This window comes from Nesoenas mayeri (assembly GCF_963082525.1).
Source record: "Nesoenas mayeri genome assembly, chromosome: 7".
Taxonomy (NCBI): Eukaryota; Metazoa; Chordata; class Aves; order Columbiformes; family Columbidae; genus Nesoenas; species Nesoenas mayeri.
Genome location: NC_137551.1, coordinates 34122656 through 34144471, shown reverse-complemented (window position 1 = coordinate 34144471; position 21816 = coordinate 34122656). Strand labels below are relative to the sequence as shown.

Sequence of the window (21816 nt, the reverse complement as noted above, 5' to 3'; positions counted from 1 at the left end):
AGCATTTGGAAGACCCCTGATAATCTTAGTTGTTCGTTAAAACATGTTATTTGTTCTAGTTTTCCTGCAGACAGAACTTCCAAATGGGTGACTTCAGCCAAGATGTGATGCACTATAGGTGCTGCCCTGAAGCCTGCGGCAGTGAAAGCAGGCAGACAGCTAGCAGAGATTCGCAACTTCAACAAGTCAAAGCATTTTCCTGAGAACCTGGCAGTTTGGGTTAGAACTTCTGAAACCGGGGTGGGGTGAGTAGCAGGTGTCTCTGTATAACTGTATAACGATTATTTCCAATAGCTGGACGCAGCCCAGAGCAGATGCACACACAAGACGAGCCTGTGTTTGCAGGGTTGGTTTATTGTGTGCAGCGTTGCTGTTTCTGTGGGAAACGTGCCCAAAGAATGGGAACTGAGAGGGATGTGCTGAGACTCCAGCTAGACACATGTATCCCGTTGTGGTCATCACCGTTTGAGAAAGCTATGGAGAGCTGATGAGGGCTGGAGGGTTGAGAAACATGCCTGGGAAAAAAATGCCAAAGGGAAATGTTGAGGAACTAGATTTGTTTAGTCTGGAAAAGTAAGAGTGAAACATGATAAAGGTCTTTAAATGTAGAGATGTTTTTAATAAAGAGGGCAAGGATCAATTATTCTGCATGTTCTGCTCTACACTGGGGGAATGATGAGAAGGAATCCACTTAATTAGATATGAAGCCTTTTTTTCTAATTTTCCACACAGGGAAGCACAAGAACAGGCACATGAATGTTGTGGAATCTGTTCTCGGAGGTTTGAAAGTCCTCCGAGGGCAGACAGACATCTGTTGATGATCTAAGTGCATTTGATCTCTCCTCAATGCAAGAGGCTCTTGAGCACTCTCCCAGTCCTTTGTACCAATGATTTTGCAAAAGCCTGGACTCTGCAAAACACAGGCACACAGCGTGGCCCGAGAACAGATGAGGAAGGGAGTTTGTGTGCTGACTGCTCACCAAAGGAAACCTGGAGCTATGAGCAAAGGAGCAATTATCTTCTTTGCAAATGAACACTCCCACTTGAAAGACACTTGTCTCAATCACCATTGTCTCCTACAAAAAAATGAAATAGCTTGTAGAACCTTGAGCTTCAGATCAGAAAAAGTGATAACATTGACTTCGGTCAGGTTGACTTTGCAAGAAATGGGGCAGGTCCTTAGTCTGGAGGCAATTCTTTATCCTTACACAGCACCTTTCATCTAAGAAACTTGAAATATTAAAGCTTCATTGCATGATTAAGTCTTCATGAGCTAGGTGGCAATCTCACAATATTTTACAGAACAGTCAACAGGGAGGTTCAAGAGTTGATCATCGGCTGTGCCTGAAATCAAAGAAGTCTCACTGAGATAAATGAAAGCTGGAGATGCTCAGGTTTCTCAAATCAGTCCATTTGTAGCTTGCAATTAGTGAATAAAGAACAGAAACCTACAAATACAGGCTTTCGGTTTATACCAACTCTCGCCAGTGGATGTGAGTCATCATGGTGTCTTAAAGCAAGACTCTTTATCACTACAAAAATTATATGAACCGGAAAGATACCACATTTTTTAGAATGAATAGATTTCATGCAAACTTTTGTCATAAACACAACTGCTTTCCTGGCAAGTTTCAGACTTGCAGCCATCATATTGAAACGCGATGAGTTATTTTAAAAGTCACTTGCATAAAACAAATAACGTGCAGCATATGTTATGTCTCAGGTTATGAAAACATTCCACAACAAACTAGCTTAAAACAATTAAAAATGTTTCAGTCAATGGACAAAAGTTCAAGCCATAACTTTTCTTGAGCTGCCTGTGGTTCCAAGCACTTCTGTCTTATGTGCATTTTCAGATGTTGACAGTAACTTTCCACATATAATCTATTTGCAAATCTCCACAGACTTGCTACTAGTAGAGACCTCAAAACTATGCAAGGAACAGGCTAAAATGAACTTTGGTGTGAGATGGTGCATGATGGGATGAGAAGAGCTCATACACAAAACCCTGGAAACATTGGCTTCATCCAGTTGTTAAGTTGCTGCATTTGCTTTGCTCTCACATGGCCACGACCCAAGGCCAGCAAGGAGAGCAAGGGCTTGTGGCAGGGGTGGGAAACCTGCCACATGCAGTGCTATCGCTGCTGGTGCTTTTGCAGAGTCACATCCTTCTCCAGATGTGTGAGGAAGGCTCAGCCAGCAGTGCAGCCGTTACCAGGACAGGTAGCAATGGCATGACACTCAGTGGTGACTGTCCTCAGTCCTGTGAGGTGAACGCTCATAAGGACTGTAATCTGAGCAGCTACTAGGAAAAGGAAGCGCAGGTAGATGTGCAGTGCAAGTCTTGCTGGTAGATGCAAAACGAGGGAAAGTCAAGCTTATGTGCTCAGGTAACACATTTTCAAAGGGGAAAGGTAGTGCAATGCAAAAGACAGACCATGAAATGCTGCCTCTTTGTGCCCCCAAGGCTGATCTGATGCTTGTGGCTAGAGATTCACCCTAAGATCTGGCCCGTGGTGTCTCCGCTGCCCTCAGAGCAGGAACACGTCAGCCCAGGCTCTGCTTGCCCCGCCGCAGGGAGACATCTGGAGCCACTTCGGGTGACTCTGCTGTCCCCCCTCCTTGCGCTTTGGGCAGGCCAGTGGCACTGGGATTCAGTCTGAGGCCTGGAAAGTACTGACCAGGCAGCTGGTGACTGATGGAGGGGAAGGCAGAAGGCGCTGATGGTGAGAAACGCAGAGGAAAGCAATGGAGGAGAAGTGTCTCAGTGGCACTCTGATTTTGGGAAGCCCAGGTTAGGTGTGTGTTTCAAGCTGGTGAGGGAATGGTCCCCAGCACTTTCACAGCACATGCAGCCTCCTGACGCTTCTGTTGTTATGCACAAAAATGTTGGAGCGTTCTTTTTGCTTGCCCCGTGTCTGATCTTGTCTGCTCAGTTTTAGCTGTATACGTAGTAAACAGCCAATTCTACACCAGGAGCAGCTGCAACATTTTAAGCAATCAACTTCTGCATTTTCTTTTTATTTTTTTTTCCTACCACAAAGTCATCTGGGTCTGTATGAGGCAAACCAGTAAAGCACAAGGCTTCATAATTCCAGGATATTTGCTTTGAGATGACAGATGTAGGAACTGGCAGTGAGGTGGACGGGGAGCATGGAGAGCAGCTGGGTTATTAGTAGCAATTTATCTGTTACGACAGCGTGTAGACATTATACCTGAGAGTGTAATGCCAGGCACTACATACACATGTCATGAGAGCTAAAGCTTCCAAAGAAAACTGATCACACCAGCCTTGGGAGTGGGAATAGGGGCCAAAGACATTAAATACCTCACCCAGGATTATAGAGTGGGTCAGTGACAGGGGAAAAAAATTGAACCCCATCCCATTCTCTGATCAAATGGTATTTACAGTACTGGGGGCAGGATCACTTGCTGGTAGCTAAATGAAGAAAATCAGCAGGGCCTATCAACTGTGGGGCTTGTTTTGTAGCTGCAAGCTGATCTGGAGTCACGATGAATCTGTTTTCCTTCATATTCCACTAAACCATCAAAACATGTTGACACAGAAAAATACAATGACTGAAGACAACAGAGCCCTCAGCAAACAGCTGAACATGTTCTTCTGCCTGGAGAGGTTGTACTAATCCATCATAACAGGCGATGCTAACGACCTTCGTTCATGAACTCATTTACTGCAGTAGATCTGATGTCGCTTCAGGCTGACTTGCTTGCTCCAGACTTGCTGGGCTGCATCTTGGGCCTTGGCAAGCTCGCTGGTAGGAAAAGGAGAAGCTCCTCTGGTTTCCATCACCCTTCCTTTTTGGTGCCGGGGTACTGGTTGTAGTCCTGAACTATGCCCTTCCTTGGAGAAACGCAGCAACCTCTGAGGTTTCCTTTCTGACAAGAGCACAGAAAGAATATGAAGCATTTTTCATGGCTCTCCTGTTGATCAGCAATAGGATCTGCTATCCAGCTATACCTTGTTTTTCCTGTTCTCAGTAGACGTTTTTGTAGCTGCTACCACTGAAAGGAAAATGCTCCTTTCTAGAAACTGCATTTCTGTTCCTGATGGTGGCAAACAACCAACTGCCAGGCAAATGCTGTGAGTCAAAACATTTCCTCCATAAATATCTTCGATCCAAGTGTGGTTTCCTTGGAATGTTATATTATTTGATTCAGAAAAATCTGGGCATGTAATCACAACATGAGTTTCGGAGCAACAAAGGAAAAGATTGGCTAGATCAAGGAGGAGATATTTCTTCCTGGCTCCTACAGGTGACCAGAATAAATCTTAAACACTCAAAGCCCCGCAGAAAGCAATTTTGAAATAATAAAATGTCCCATCAGACAAAATTGAGTTGTTTCATCAGCTTCTTTTGCAAGTGCAGTGAATCAGCTGCAGACTTTATACTCTTCAGTTAAGTCAAAACACTCCCTGCAATCCCAACCAGCTGTGGGGTTTTTGGTACAGCTTAGATTAAGAACCTAAACTGGTCACCATGGAAGCTATGCTTTTGACTTCAATTAGTGAGAAACTGGGCCTCATGAGAAGTCCTTGGCGAGACATTTTCCGCTATCTTTAAACACTAGTCCTTCCCCACTCGTACTGTTTAAATAATTCTTTAGAAACCTGCTTATAGAGACCTCTTTACCGAAGAAACAAATTTTTCCTCCTTTCTATAGACACACAGGTTAATTGGTATAGGGGTGCTCATAAACTAGCGACCTAAAATTGTTTTATATAAACTTGCTTTAAAGTAGTGGAAGGGAAATTATGTTTTACTTGTTGCCTTTTTTCTGCTTTAAAAGCAATTTGTACACAGATTAAAGAATGAAAGCACAGATGAAATAACCAGTATCAGTAGCTGTCAGCAGGATGACGGGGGCAGCTTATGAAACAGAATAGAGAAGAAGACTAATTAATAGTAACCAGGATTTTTTTAGCTACTCAAAAGTTAGGGAACTCACACAATCGTTGGAGCATCACCAGTTGAAAAGGTAACCTCTTTTGTTAGCAAGCCAACGGAGTCATTGCTGTAGTACATTACTACAGCAGCCAGATGTTTGATAAAGCATTTGAGGACAAGAACAGCGTTCTCACCATTAGTGGCAACAAAGACGACAGGATAATTTTGAAAGCTTCTGTTCTCAGAAGGATTTTTTTTCTGTCATCACATGTGCTTAATAGGTTTGGATAGCATCCAGTGTCCAGTCTCTTATCAGAACCTTTCTACCTTTTAATGTCCTCCCGCACTGATGGATAACCGAAACATTAGCAAGCAACCTTATGTTGCAATAGTCATAGCTCGGCTTCCTCTGGTAAAGCAAACGTCATTTGTTCCATTAAAATAAAAAAAAAGAATCCCTAAATCTATAAACACTCATTTACAACCTCAACGTTATCGAATGGCTTTCTTGCAGGAAAACAAATAGATCCCTGCTTGAATTCTCTCCTCCTCTGAGACATAAACCTGTACACAGGAGTAACCCTTCCCTTGCAAGCCATCCTCACACTGAGGTCCACGAGCCCTTTGCTTTGTGCAAAGGGAGCTCATGTGTGAAGACCTGATCCAGGCTGCTCTCCAGTCAATGGCTGTCGTGCAGTGGGGATTGTGCAGAATTTGCCTTCATCTCTGGCCACTATCGGGTCAAAATCCTGAGGCAACACTTGAATGAAGAAATGAAAAACCAAAAGATAGTTTGGAAAAGCCTTGAAAAGGATTAGGAAGTGAATTAAATAAACATTAGGCAGGAAGCAGCGGCCCACTCACAGAAAGACTGGAAACACCCACAAGAGCAAACAAAATCACTACCTGGCACGGCTGGGAATGGGGCATTCCCTAATCACCTCTGTCACACGATCCATTAACGATCATGCGGTAATAGCCATCAGCAAAAAACCGAGAGGGGAGATATTTACTGCAGGAGATGACACAGTGTTTGCAGTGGCCTATTCCTCTCTTCCTCAGCTTTGCTTTTGGACAAACAGCATCTGTGCCAGGATAATAAACTTGCTATACACTTGATCTTTGACTCAGGTCAGAGTCTGGCTTGATCGAAAAATAATAAATTAACATACAAGCTGAGGCTTGGCTTGCTGGTTAAGTGAGTTTTCTAAGTGTAGTTGCATTACTGAGAAAAAAAAAAACCCAAAAAACATTAATATTTTGAAGTGCCACATTTTCACAACTTACACATGTTGGTTATTTTAAAATAATTCTTACTTTCTTATTTTTATACTTATGTAGTGATATTTTAATGAATCCAAATACATGTATTTTCTGTTAAATTTAAAACATTTCTTATTGTAATGCTATGATTCCCGGTTCCAATCTAAAATAACACATTCTAACACTATTTGCTTCGTGATTCTTCTGTTATATTCTTCTATTATTAATAGTTACCTCATCCCAGCCAAAGGTGCCAGATCCAGGCACCTCATCTGAATTTGCCTGGCCAGTCCTTGTGAGGCTACTCAGCTGCTGAGGTCTCTAGATGCTTTTCTAGAGTCCTAATTTCCTATTATGTGGGAGAAATAAGAGAAATAAGGAATATTTAACTTCCATGTTCATCATGAGCCTCTTCATTCTCTCCTTTGTTACGATCAAGCATACAGTTTCCAAGTTTAGCACAATGCACTCTGAGCTCAGAGAGACATTTATTGACCCATTACTCTTTTAGCTTCAGAAATCCAGAGCTGAAACAAGCAGGAAAGCTGCTGCAAGTCGCAGCGGGTGGGTAGAAGGGCCATAGAGGTCGGGTGTTCAAAGCGTATTGAGAAATCATGCACAGAAACCTGTGCGGATATGCCAGGCAATGTAATTTCACATGTTCTGCATTACACCTAGCATGGAATTCACCTCATTGCACTATAATCACCCCAAAACAGAGACACTTAAAGTCTCCCTGTGCTCCCTGTATAGTCAGCGTACAGAAGGAGTCACCTCATCTATCTCATCTCTCATGTGCAGATCTCCCTGCGTCTGGACAACCAAGGCTGCAGTGTGTGTGTTGGGAGTGTAAGAGCCTGGACTCAATTTTAATGTCAATTTCAATGTCATTCTGCACAAATGCACAAAGCCCATCTCTCGCAGATTTCTGGATACCATGCAAGCCAGTGCTTCAGACAGTCGTAAAAGGCTGATTCCTTCGTTTCCCATGTGGGCAACATTTTCAGGCAGAAGAGGCTATTTCTGGGGAAGCTGAATGAACCTTAAAAGCTCAGAATTAGCTTCCCTGACCATCGGACAATCCATATGAACTGAAGATAAGTGATGAGGGGTATGCAGAGGGGACAAAAACATGACCCCCCCTGAAAACAAGAGGAGGAAACCATAATGAGCATATTCATTAGCCAAGGGCAGGCAAGTGCATCCTTGCTGTTGTCAGATAACCCTGAGCAGATGTCTCTGCATTTTCACAGTGTCCTCAGCCTTTTCTGGTGGCCTGGCTGGTGTCCGAGAAGAGTCAGAGCAGCCTGGGGGGGCTGCCCTGCCCCAGCAGGCAGATGTCAGCCAGCTTTACATGTGTGGTTGACTTCAATTAGCTGTAGCAAGTTTCCATGTTCCAAAGGGTCAAGTCAGAGTCGTTCTGGCAAACTCAGGGAAGCTAGAAGGCTTTTGCCCACTGACCAGATCATCCAAATGTTTTTCCTGACCACAAATGACAAACAGCTAATAAGCATGTGAACTTGGGAGTGTAACCTCTCCAAAACAAGAAGGAAGGAAAAGCAGGGCTTCAACTAATAGCACATAACATAAAACCAGTGCAGTTAATGAGTCCAGCCCAAAATTTCAAGAAGTCTGGGCAACAGCATTGCAAACGCAGCCCTCCTTAAGTCTAAAGCACGGGACACAGGACTGCCCCAGGACCTGCATCACGAGGACAGAGCAGACTTCATGCTGATTCCATAGGCTCTCATGCCATTTGGCACCACTGCAAGAGACAAAACCCCTCAGTGTTTAGTTAACTACCGTTTATATTATAAACAGTGGGTAAAGGATGAGGAAATAGGACTTGACCCAACCGTGAGAAAATGCCTTTTAGTCTGAGACCACAGCAAAGCGACTCCTAATCAAGGCAACGCTGTGATTTTTCAGATTCCTCTGCCACACTATATTACAGCCTGGCCCCTGACGGAAGAATGCTTACTAAAATATATACTGATTAGAAAGCATTAATTTGAGTAACAAGGTTGCTGTTCTGCTGCTCAGATATTTTCCCAGAATTGAACTTGGGAAAGATGAGCCGATGCAGAAAGTACGCTGAGAAGGTACTTTCCTGGACTAAGACATAGTGATCAACAGAGATATTGATCGCCTGTCTCTGGAACAACAACAATTATGTATTGATTTCTCTAGAGACTGGATTATGTATCGATTATGCTAGCTGCAAAGCACAGGCCTAAGTAATGCTATCATCTCTGCTTAAAATGGTGCCCGTAGAGTAGCGAAGTCAATAGAAAGGGGAGATGAGAAATCCATTGAGTCAAAGGGTAAAGTCCCAGGGCAATTAATTAAATGGCAAAACTCCCCTTGGCTCAAGTAAGGCCAGGATTTCTACTTAAGTATTTAGCATCCTGAAAAAGTCTCCCAGTAGGAACCCAAAGGACACAGCGAATAACGCTTTGAGCAAGTAAATAATTCTCGCCCATCCTGAATCCATGTAACACACTCTGTTCAGACAGGCACTTCATTCATTGCTCACTTCAATTGGGTCATTAATTAAATGTGTATGCTTTAGAAAAATTTGAAAACTAGCTGTGGAGATAACTCTTGGACCAAGCCTTAAGGGCCCATCCGCTGTAGCTGGTGAAAAGCAATATTGTGTTGGCCTTTTATCAGCAAGATAATAAGCTTATAGGGAGACGGAGATGACTCGCTGGATGTAAGTGATATAAGCTGAATTGTATGAGGAAGGTAACAATGTAGAAAACAGTCCCTGAAGGCTCACCTTTCACAACAGAAAGCCTCTGTCTTGCATTAAACTCTGCAGATTGCTTTACAGAAGCTTAATGGTTCGTTCTTTCAGAGCTTCCCTTATAGTGACATTCAGCTTTTGTTTTGGCCATTCCAAAACCTAATTATAACGCGTTCCTTAGAAGCCATTAAGTGAAACTAAACAGTTAGAGGACGAGGGCTCAGCAGTTGAATCCAATTCGCGGTACGGTGCGACCTGCCCTTCCAGGGTTCAGCCAGAATCACTAAAAAGTTATACATGAAACTTTCCTTACGGGAGATGGAAGGCGTTCGTGATCAGCGCAGATGACTCACTCACAAGTGCGAGTGCTGAAGTTTGCATTTATTTTGGTGGTGAAAATAGGAAGAAGGCAAAGATCCTTGGCATCAAGATGAAAGCAATGGTGTGCAAAAAGAAAACTACTCTTTGCCAATGCCCAGAGCTGAGCGAGGGCGTTTGTGAGCAGGAGCTGGGACTCAGCTGCACAGCTTTGTCCAGCAGAAGGGCTCATATATCATTTTAATTTCATCTCACCCGTATTACATAGATATTTTCTTCTCCATAAAGAACTGATTTGACAGAAGAGCATGTTTTAGCTGGTAGACGAGTGGAAGGCCAGGCACTGCTGATCAGCTGGTTTCCCTTTCATGGGGCTTTTCCCTCCCTTCCTTATCCTATAATTGTTCATAAAAACAAAGACATATTTTCATTTGGCAAAATACCCATTGCTAGCCCTAGACAGGAGTGAGGAGGTTATTGCTGTGTCCAGCAAACCTCTTGCAGCAAAGAAAGAAATTGCAACCACGGCCTTTATTCTGTGCGTTTCCTGGAGGAAAGGAAACCGAGCAGGAATTCAGATAACAAAAGTAATGCTGTTGCTGTTCTTCATATTCTGTGAAGTATATTAATGGGGACAACAATACACATTAGACATCCTATTCAGTAACATTTTTAGTACCCAGCTGAGTCCAAATATAAACTATAATGGCATATGGAGTCTGTCTTAAGAGCCATTTCAAATCAATTTAGTTTTATATATCATCTCTCAAAGTATCTCAAGGTGATTTACAGTGAAAAAGAAAATAATGGGCTAGTGATTTAGTAGAGTATGACATGGCAGCTGGCAGGCAGGAAGGCAAAAATGCTGCATGGACGTGCAAAACTCCAATTTCAAAGCTGTAAAAAGGTAAACACATCTCTCTGCTCTTCCAGTAAAAGAAGCAGCCAGGTAAAGAAGCCAGGCTGGGTTCAGCTTAACTCAACTGTTCCACAGAGCACTGAGGCCTTTTCCATTTACAGACAGAACTGGAACATAAAGCTGAAACATTCCCACTCAACTGTTGAGATTAGGAAAAGCCAGGAAAGAAATATTTGTGACCAATTCATTTTAGCAGTTTTACCATCATATTTCACAACCTCAGAAATTTCAGACTTCCTGTGGGTTGGACTTTTGCCCTACAGGCTTATTAAGTCAAGAAGGCAGCTTTAAGTGCCTTTTTCATGGAAACTTTTAAAGCCCCTCTTGAAGAAGCAGGAGTCTAGTCAAGAACTATTGCGCTGCTCCTGTTAAGCAAAGGCAGCTGCAGGTGGAGCTCCCGTCAGATCACAATTCTGACATGGTACATGTCTTGTTGGGTCTCTTCCTCCTAACAGTCGAGGTGGCACATGCCTCGTTAGTTCCTTTCCTCTTAATGAACAAGTCTCTCCCACCAGTGCTCATCCCCACATAGCCCCTGAGGAGTAGCCAGCTCACAGCTGGACCTCCTTGGAGGAGCAGGGTAACAATTCTTCAGAGCATGTTTCAAGGACAGGAGGTGTAGGACACCTCTCCCGTGGGCTTTCACTCTCCTGCTCACCACTCAAATGAAGCTGCTGAGGAAGCCAGGAAAACATCTGTATTTCGGCATCCTCGGCATGAGGATCACATGTACACCTTATATGTCACTCCCATCAAATAGTTCAGAATGGCCTGATGGATACGAACGTTTCAACAAACTTTAGGCAAGAGAGAGGAAATACTAATGCCTTCCTAGGTGAGGACCCGAGCACATAGAATCATAGAAAAGCTCAGGTCAGAAGGGACCTTTCGAGATCACCTGGTCCAACCTTTCATGGGAAAGGGAGTTAGATGAGATTCTCTAGCACCCTATCCAACAGCATGTTGAAAACCACCAGTGATGAGGACTCTACCGCATCCCTAGGGATGTTCCTACGTGACACTTCTTCGAGAGGCCCAAACCACCTGTTTTCCCTTCCAAGTACACATTTAGAACTTGTCATCAGTGTTGCCTGTAGGCCAGGGAGATGGTGGAATCCTGACCTGCTCATGCCACCCCTGGTGTCAACCACGACCAAAGGCTGCTAGACCTCAACTTTCCCTGTGAGCACGAAGGGGCTGTTCAGGATGTTAAGTTGTGAAAAGCCTGGACTGGGATTACTTGAAAAAGTGCCTCCCCGCTCGGCAATCCTGGCAAATGCTGAGTGTGTTTAGCAGCCTCAGGGCTGATGCTGAATGTTCTCACACAGAGCTCTCCACACGCGAATCCGCTGCTCCCACACGTTTGAGTTTGCGATAATAACGTGCGGTGCGGCACCATCCTGCAGACAGCGGCCGCCTGCGTCTGTGCTGGTGTGATGTCTGTTCATCTGGGAAAGTCTTCTCCTTTCTGCTGAGCAAGTAGTATATGTTTTATTAAATAAAGTGCATGTTCCCTATGCAAATGAGTGCACTTTGGAGGGATGATATACTGACATGTATGCTAAATATGTATGAAATTTAAAAATCTAAGCAAGAACCAAAAAATAATTTATAAATATTAAAGAGCGTGAGGTCTACTTTTTGTTTTCATTTTCCTTCTGATCATGTGCTCTGGTAAAAATACATTATAAGACTGAATTATCTGTCCAAGAACTAAACCTGTAATTTTATTCTATCAGTCAAGCTGTATGTCACACTATTTTTATATCAAGACAATCAGGTTCTTTGAAGAACAGACACACGCCTACTTAAAAGGAGCGTTCCTATGAAAGCAGAAGCCTTTGGAATCAGTGGCAATTTCTGTCTTTCAAGGGACTGATAACTAAATGGAGAAATGTTGCTTCTAATGAAAAGAAGGCTTCTTTGCTGGCCAGGACGATATTCCATTAGGGCATTTGGGTCCAGATTCGTTCCTCTTGACTGCAAGCATCCAACCTGGCTTTGAATCACTGACTTCTAACGGCTTCAGATCTGTCCTTTGCAGGTTCTTATTTCTCTTTCTTCACAAGAAAGGCCGGTAGGCCATCCGAACTCCTGACCTGAGTACCTTAGTATCTAAAAAGAAATGAAAATTAACCTAGGCCTTGCTCTAGTTTTTCAAGTCTTTTTTTGTGGGAGACCTGTTGGAGAATCGAGCATTCAGCCCATTGCTATGGCACAGTCAACCTCACCTCTAGGAAGTATTTTCTGCTACCCAGGGCCTCAACATCCCGCTGGCAAGAGGCAGAAGTTTCCCATTAAAACATAACAAAGTGCGGCAAGACCAATGCAGACGTTAAAGCATCACCACCAGGGAGGCAGTTTTAAATGACAAGCGAAGGAGCACAACTTTGTGTTTCCTTCTGCCCAAAGATGTTAAGGGAATTTGCAAATAGCAGAAAAGTTTCAGAACAGACTGTAAATATCCTGTGCCCATTTTACCTATTGAGAAACCAGGTACACACGTCAAATATGAAGTAGGGAGCATAGACTCCAGCTCTGGAGACCAAATAATTTCCCTTCCTCTAACACCACCATTTTTTCTTGATGAAGAAGCGACTGCTCCCATATTGGTCTTCACTGCACGTTCACTTACCCCACTGAACTATGCCACGTGTTTCTGCTGCACTATGGGGCTGATGACAAATGGACAAGGATGGCAGGAGTGCCAAGGGACACCAGGCAAGGGATTTGGTGTCTGGAAACCTGCACCAAGACCATCTGAAACAAAGCAGCACTATCCCTCTCTCACTTTACTAGCCGCGCTATCAGCAAAATGCCTATCACCATCTCCAGATAAGAACTAGGGCAGTGGGAAATCTTTTCCCTTAGTATTTGTCCCTTGTTCCTCTGTTGACAGAAAATTTAAGACAAATGGTCATTTTGGTGGGTTTGAAAAGCAGTGGAACTTCATGCCCCTAATGAATGGGCAGCTGGAACTCGGACTGGTGGCGCTCAATGGCTGCACATGACACTAGCCAGGCTCAGTAAGTGAAACCAGATCCCAAAATGCAGCCTGAGATAACCCAAAGTATGCATTGAAATTTATTGTAGGAAAATGACAGACTAGGAAAAAAAAAAGTGGTCTGCTCTGCCCCTGCACCTCCAAAACATATTGTACCATTTAAAGGCTTTAAAAAGACATCTGCCAAGAATGCAATTAATTCTCCCGAAGGTCAAATGTATTTCTCCCATAAAACAGTTAAAGCAGCAATTGTGCATCTTGATTACTCTTATGCAAGCAACTTAGGAAAAATCCTAGGATTGTTCTTCTGTTTGAAGTCGCATGTTTATTGCTTACTGGCAGTGACTTTTGTTGCAAAGGTTAAATGGAGTCAGTAAATGATCGAAACCCCCCCCTAAAAAAAAGGGTTAGTCCCAGTGCAGCCTGTCCAAAATTCCAGCAGCAGCTTTGCAGTTCTGTTTGGAGTGCCACCCTGTGGAAAACACTCAGGAACCAGTGGAAACGAGAACGGATGACAGCGGCTCCCAGCTCCAGAACACCCTGTCCCACATCAGCCTTGCATGTCCCTGCATACTCTGGGGGGTAAATGGTGAGGGGGGAGCAGTGGGAATTTTCATACCAGTTTTCATACTAAAGACCATTTTTGCCGGTGCTTTCTACAGAAAAAAAAGTATATGAAATAAATTTTGAGCTGGATAGGAAATAATTGTGGTGTCTGTTGACAACAGCTGGGGTCTCTTGCCTTGCACCACAGATGTAGCGTTTTGCACAACGAGACCAAAGAAGTCCCTTGCTCATCCCCAGATGAATTAAGCCCCAGTAAACTCAAGTTCATCCTTAGAAGTCAATTTCTGGATTGGATTATAATTTTTTTTTCTCCCTGACTGTTTGTATAAGACTTGCAGGTTTATTCACTGGAGATTGCCACCATAAATTTTAGGAGTCTGGCTTACAAAGTCTATAACAACCTTGTTTAGCAAAGGTGTGCCTTGCAGCGTTCCTTCCGTAATGCCACTTTGGCTGCCCCTTACCTCTGGGGTGAGGTATTTCATCATGATTTCCTTTCCTTTCTCTCCCAGCTTTTCATCTGGAGCAATTTCATATTCTGCCTGGAACAGATATTAAAAAAAAAAAAAAAAGGTCAATATTTGCACTCATATTTCACCATTATAACTTCATTTTGCATGTGGCCTTAATGGAACGCTCTGTCTGAAAAATGTGGAGAATAAATACCATTTTCTGATGGAAGTAAAACCTGCACACACGATCCTATTAGAAACCTTCCACTATATTTTGACTAAACTGTAGTGGTGCATTTTCTGAGATGACGCCTCTTAATTAACACCAATAAAATTTAATTCATTTATATTTCATAACCTTGCCAAGCCAGTTTTCAGAAAGCGTTCAGTGACTGGAGAGGGCAACTTTACTTGGTTTTGCTCAAAGGGAAGGTGGACACAGGAGCCAAAATTATTCCTCTGAATAGCAGAGAAAGTGAATATTTGTTAATTCTTGCTACAGTGGTATTTCAAGCACCAGGTGCACTCATTCAGTAGACTGTCTTTTTGGTCATGTGTATCCTTCCTATTTATTTAGTCTTCCCCTTGGTCTAAAACTCCTGCAAAGCAGAGAGATTTGCCCATCACTTTTAGAGATCCTTGACCCAGGCCCTCCAGACAGCAGGTCTAAGAGCTGATTCCTTAGGACCAAAATAAAACAAGAGAGACCATTTAGAGGAATAGACACTGCGGGCAAAATTCTCTTTGACTTCACTACATTCCCCCAGAAAAACTTACATTTTAAAATTCTGACTGTTCTCTGTATTGCAGCATTACTGACTTTAGATGAGTTTTAGGACAATATTTATATAAGAAACAAAGGCAGCATTACTTGTGCACCATGAAGACGTTCCTCACTTTTGTTGGAGCTTTGGAAGCATGGCACGTATTTGAGGGAAACACGCATGGGACCTCAGTGACTAAATGACAATGACAAGTTCTTAGAGACATCCCCACTCGGCATAGCCCAGGATCCGAAGATTTAGTCTTAGGATCAAAAGATAGCCCAGAAATAATAATAATCAAAAAGCCTAATGGTATTCATGACCGCCCATATTAGAAAAAGGATCCCAGAAAATCCTGCCAAACCAATGAAGTAACCGGGTCCAATACAAGCTGTCTGCGATGATAAATGAGGAGGAAGCTACAGAAAAAACCCAGTTAGATCAGAGTGAACTGAACAAATTTCAGAACTATTGCCCACTGGAAGCCGTATGCGCTGCTCCCAGCCCCATGCAATAAATCCACAGGCAGGCTGCGATGGATCCCCTCGCTGCACAGACCCAGGGATGACAGGAAAACCACAAGGCAGTTATGAAGTTATTACCCATCTATCCGGTCAGTGCTCATTTAGCTATTGCAGCTGAAGTCTGAAGCTACATATTTATGCACATAGCCAGCGAGTTGCTTTAACAATCTAGAATTATGATGTGGTTTGGTTTGGGAAATGCCGATGACTGCAAATAACAGAGAAACCTGGATTGCTGATGAAAAATACACTGAAAGCTAAAATCCACAGGTGCAGGACTTCTCTTTTAATGACCATTTTGGGGATGAACTGATTATGTTCTCATAAAACTTACTGCAAGGTTTTAAAAAAATCTTTCATCCAATTTCCTATCCTTTTAAATGGTATCTGGGTATGGGTCATTTCAGCTCTTAATGCACAGAGACTCTCGAATGTTTACAGCATCTTAACAGCATTTTTCTCCATGAGTCCTTGCTGGGAGATAAAGCAATGGCAAGAGCAACAGAAGGATCAATTTTTTAAAAGGTCAAAGTTGCATCTTATTTGGACCTTAATGTTTATGGTCAGGTTCACAGGCAAACTAGGTGTTTTTCACATAAAAGAAAACAGAAACCATGTATGTTAATAAAATAAAAGAATTGTACTTAGATGTAAATGTCTGTGTAGAAGGCTACAAAGAAAGGAGAACTTCTTGGCATTGCCTCAGCATGGAAACAGCGAGATCTTCTGAGTCCTCCATTCAATCTTATTTACAATTTATCCAAGGATGACCATTTGTCTCTCTTTGCTTTGCTTTTAGATTCTGGATCCTGGTAGCATATTAGCTCCCTAGTAAATAAAACCTGATTCAAAGTCATTATCTGCCATCTGAAGTGCACCAGGGGGTGGTCAAAAAATTCAGTGTTCTTTTGCCACAGCTATCCTATTACATTTATATCCCATTTGAATTCTACAAGAAGAGGCAAATCGGGATAGACCAGAAGAAGACAGAAGTTTAGCAGGAATTGGATCACAGTTTCAAAATGCAGTTCCTGATGGGATCCAACACATGCAGAGCTAAATGAACACACACACGTATACAGAGCATCTAATTCTATCACAAGATAGTTGGGAAGGAATAAAAGGAAAGTTTAATTATACTTACATTTGACATTCTCAGAAAACACAACACTGGCGGTGAAGGTAGGAAGTGACAGACAAGTGAAGATGTGAGAAGGAACCATAAGCTCCAACTGTGAACAGTGTTGATTTCACTGCAGCTCAAGTACTAGAATCCCGTTTCATTCTGTTTCTAAGTTCACTATTATTTCTTCCTTCAGTGACACTTGCAACCTATTCAGCGACAGATACTGGTACTTTTTCAGCCATGGGCTGTTACCACAGGAAGAACTGCCCATGGAGACAGACAGAATGACTTCCCCATGCTCACGCTGCTGCATGCCTGGGAAGTGTCCCAAGGTCCTCAACTCTCAATCTTGTGCTTAAATCACAAGATACATCCCCTTCTTTCACAACACTCAAAAGCACTGCTACAGTTTGCAAATCCCTAATTGCTAGAAATAACATCATTACTTAAAATCCATGTGGAACAGAATATTTTCCATTATTCCTTTGATGAATCCAGGCATGTGTTTCAAGGCTCCTGCTCTGAAGTCTAATAGCTTCTCCATGCCCTACTTAGGTCAGACAGGGCCCTATTCATAACTCATAAACGAGGGGAGGATTTACGATCACCCTGACTGCATGGGACGAGCTGCAGGGAAGGCTCCTTCTGGATCCTTCAGTCCAAATGGCGAGAGGATGTGGGCTGGCCGCCGTTGGTTGCTAGCTTTTCTTTTGGCTGCTGTTTCGGAGGTAGTAGTTACTTCAGTGGCTCCTGCTTTCCTAGAAGCAACCCTGGCTGAATGGGGGCACAGGGCTCTGAAGTGTCCTTCCCTTTGGAGCAGCTCTTGGGATGGGCTGAGCAAGATTGGACGGGAAATCACATTTCCACTGGGAAAGGGAGCAATGTCCACCTTGTGGCAGGCTATGGGATGGGGCCGTAGGCTCACGGACGGCTGAGCAAGAGGTTCAGGGCTTGGAAGGTGCCTGTGACCGGTGAGGAGCATCGCCCGGGCAATAACACAGTGACCAAGCCGGGGCTCGCATCAGCCACCTTAATTCACACATCGTTTTATCTAATGTCTGATTTTCCTCTTAATATTCTTTGAGCTTCTGAAACTGTATGGCTTAAAAATATGTGAAAATTGAAGGAAAGAGCCCAAGAGAGGACTCTCTCCCATGGCAGGTACCTGCTGGTTGCCTGCGGGAGCATGGCACGGCCACTGGAGTCGGTGCCTCGTACCCACCAGGAGATGGAGATGGGAACATGCGCTCCCACTAGAGCCGTTTTGGCATCTCAGTAGAAGTCAGGAGCAGTGGAGTCACCTTCTGAGCATCTGCAGGAGGTTACTGGAGTTCCAGTTCCAGTTTTACACCTCTGCTTTCTCAGCTCCCCTCTGTGTCATCCCCAGCATCCCTCTGCGCTCCAGCTGCTGCTCGCTCCCTCCTCCAGCTGCAGGCTCTGCCCCGTTGTTGCTCTGTGCTCCACACCAGCCCCTGCACTTGCCTCTGCTTGAGATTTAGAATCTGTGACCGAAAACTGGAAGGCAAAACCCAAACAGCTGGGATTCATAATAACTCACATTTCTAAATGAAAAGCGAACTTGAAACCACATTTTTCATATTTAAGCACAGGGCAAAAGGAGCCCTTTTGATTGTTTAAAAACACGTTTTGAGTTAATGAGTTTGTTGATATCAACAAACTGGCATTTCTGATGGAAAAAGCCTTGAACAGCTTTAAGGCACACATACACAGATGGTTTATATACCATGTAAGGGACTTAACCAAATGAAATCTCCCTAACAGCAAGACAGGGTTTTTACAAATGCCATTAAATGGATGCTCACTCATCCTTTTACCCCAGGTAAGTGTAATGTCTAGTGAAGCGTTCACCTGAAAAGTCCATCCTAGGAGATCGTACGTCTCCCCCCCAGCCCCTGTGCCCAGATAGCACAAGCAGAAACAACCTGGAGAGGCAGCAGGGCTATTTTCCTCCAGAAGATGTATTTCTGTGTGACTCCAGTGCAAAGAAGTAACATCATACAGGGCAGAGAGAAAATAATGCCAGGTTATTTTCTCCTTGACCAGAGTTAGCCATGTTTGCCTCCAGTCAGTCAAAATCTGGTCCACATTAAAATGTTGAAGAAAAAAAAACAAACAAGAATGTGAGTAGACAAAGCAGGAAAGGGAGTCCAGAAGCTACAGTCTTCATTATAATGGCACACAAAAATCAGAGGAGAGAAGAGGGAAAGATCAGGAGCTGGCACCTTGGGGATGTGCTGTTGACAAGGGGACACAGGCGAGAGGTCCCCACTGAATTGCCACCGTCTTAGAATCACAGAACCATAGAAAGGTTTGGGTTGAAGGGACATTCAGTGCTCATCCAGTGCCACCCCTGCCATGAGCAGGGACATCTTCACCAGCTCAGGTTGCTCAGAGGCCCGTCCAGCCTGGCCTGGGATGTCTCCAGGGATGGTTCATCCACCACCTCTTTGGCCAACCTGGGACAGGCTCTCACCACCCTCAGTGCCAAAAATGTCTTCCTTGTGCTGGGGGCACAGGCTGGGGGAGGGAAAGGCTTGCTAGCAGATTCCCTACTCACCAATCTGCCTTTCACCACAGGAAACCTATCCCCATATGCTTATTTGAATTGTTGTCTTTCAACAGCTCCAAAGCTGTATGATGTTGCTAAAATATTTGTGAGCACGGCAAAGCATGCTTGAGGGCTGTGTATGAATTCTTTGTTAAGGGCTTATAGGGGAGCTGATTTAATCATAAACCATCTCCATTTAATGATAATATTTTATGTTTGCATAGTTCCTTCATCTGAATGACTACATAAGGGTCTGGTGAACTGTTCATAGGAGATCTTTGTACTTATGTGCACACAGATAGGCATGCAAGGCATTCACAGGCACAAGTTCCAGCTATTGGTGCTTCTTACCAGATATTTTATCTAGTCAAGTCAGGACTCTTGTCATGTAAATTGTTCGCACAATATCTGTAATAAGAGATGTCTCTCTGTCCTTACAGCCTTACCATATCGGCTAGAAGGGGTGGCTGCTGCCCCGTTTTCCAGACAGACAGACAGACAGCTGCACTGATGGCCACTTGCTGGTCCCACAGCAGTGATGGGAACCGATGGCCCACAGCTCCACCAGCGCTGCATTGCAAAGCTCTGCATCTCTTCATTTTTATCACTTCTATGATTTAATTTTAGGGTCTACTGCTTACAAACCACATGTCTTTGCATTCTGTTTTACAACTGATGGATTGTGACTAATTACCCAAACGCTGGTCTCAGAAAACATGTAGAACCTTTATGTTTCTGAGCACTTTAATCTTGATTATTGGTTGAAACTGGCCAAGGTATTCTCAGGTTTCAGAGGGGTCTGACAGACACATACCTACACGCATGCAGAATTTAATGATACAAATCCTTTTTTCTTCAGAAAGCAGTCTAACAACTGTTTAACTGCACAGACAAAAAAAATACCCAGATGCTGCTATAATTAGATTTGCAGGAAGCTACACCAGGCCAGGTTAGTTATTTTACTCAACAGCTGTGTGCTGGTTTTGACTGGGATAGGGTGAATTTTTCCCATAGTAGCTAGTATGAGGGTCTGGTTTGGATCTGTGCTGAGAACAGTGTTGATAACCCAGGGATGTTTGTTTTGCTTGCATGCACTTCTTTTGCTTTACCTGTTAAACTGCCTTTATCTCAACTCACAAGTTTTCTCACTTTTACCCTTCTCATTGTCTCCCCCATCCCACTGGAGAGGGTGAGCAAGCGGCTCTTTTGGGCTTAGTTATCAGCTGGGGTTAAACCACAACAAGCTGAAATAAATGTCCAGCAAAAAGGGGATATTTTTTCTCTTTACCTATTCTGATCTGCAGGGTCTAGTTGCTTTTACCAGTCTTTGGAAGGAAAGGTGTGAGAGAGACCTTGCAAAACTTGTCACATAAGTATGGGAATGGAGGCTGTTGGTAGGTTGTTGAGTGTCTGACTCAAGTTCTGGTTTCCTCCAAGGAGCCCCGATTGCTGCTTTCTTTGCAGACAGTTGAGTGCACTGGTTAAAAAAATGGATTACAAATTGGGAAGTATCAATTACTGGCTTCGGCCAATAACTTACTGTGTGACCTGGTAAAGCCACTTAGCCGTGCTCTGTAAAAGAGAGGTGGTCCTACCTCTCGATGTGCAAAAAGCTCTGTGAGCCTCTCATGAGCAGCTAAATATTTTCCTCTATTATTTTTTTCCCTTTTTAGTTGCTATTACACAAAAGCCAGGTTTTGCATCTCATGGTAGAAGAATAATTAAGTCAAAAGCAAATGCAGAGTCTTGGCTTTTTCTGCTCGGGGCTTGTTACAGCAGGTGGTCTCCAAAAGGTTTCACATTCCTGGTGGTCTCAAGAATAGGGCTGTAAAGTCAAACTTCTGGTCTCATTATAGGACTTTTTTTGCCTAACGTAGGACTTGGCCTGAGTCCCACTGCTCACTCAACACAGTGTGACCCTGCTGGGCGAATTTCAGTAGCAATCATCCAATTTAATGGCTATGGGCTGTGTTGCGAGACCTTACTGTTGCCTAATACAGGGATTTTCATGGGCTGGGAGCAAACTTGTACAGAATTTGAAATCAATAAACAAAGCAGACTGCTGTTAATTAGCGTTAAAAAGAAGAGAGGAGGAGTGAAAATTCAGACCTCCACGCAACCAGGCATTTTGTTCATTAAATCCTTGTACCACCAGTCTGAGCTTAACTGGGAACGGATCACTGCCCCAGTGAATGTGCACAGGGCAGCTCCAGTCTGCAAAAGCAATGCAGACGTGGGTGCTAATCGCACCCTTGCAAAGGGATTTAGGGATATCAGTCTGGGATGGCTCTGGGCAGTTTTAAAACAAAGCCAGTCCCACCACCAGCTTCTACAGGACGGGTGTTGCCTGCGCTGCATGGGTGCTGGGAGGAGACAGTCTCAGCGCTGGGTACTGCTCTCCAGGGCTTCAGGACAACGAAATGACACAGTGCCATCAACTCCAGCAGCCAGAGGTTGCCTGGGCAGCCTGGCCCTACTGGGAGAGACTGGGAGAGGCTGGTGGGCAGTGCTGCTGTCAAGGTTATCTCATGGTGCTCTGGGGCTGGTGGCACTGGGGGTGACACGTGTTTTCTTTTGCTCAGATGTTGTCACCAATGTCAGCTCAAGCCGTCCACCCTGAGCGCCCGCCACTGGGTGTGTGCAGGGCCCGCACA

The 21816-nt window shown here is 43.9% G+C and overlaps 1 protein-coding gene across 1 annotated transcript in view; it reads right to left on the bottom strand.

The window, feature by feature from the left end:
* Window positions 1-21816, bottom strand: part of GRK5 (G protein-coupled receptor kinase 5) — a gene marked incomplete at its 5' end in the record, with an annotated part of 162648 nt that overhangs the window by 30159 nt on the left and 110673 nt on the right. The window contains one exon of the mRNA XM_080347887.1: window positions 14192-14269. Coding sequence (XP_080204013.1) covers window positions 14192-14269 — 78 coding nt within the window. The remainder of the gene's footprint in view (window positions 1-14191; window positions 14270-21816) is intronic.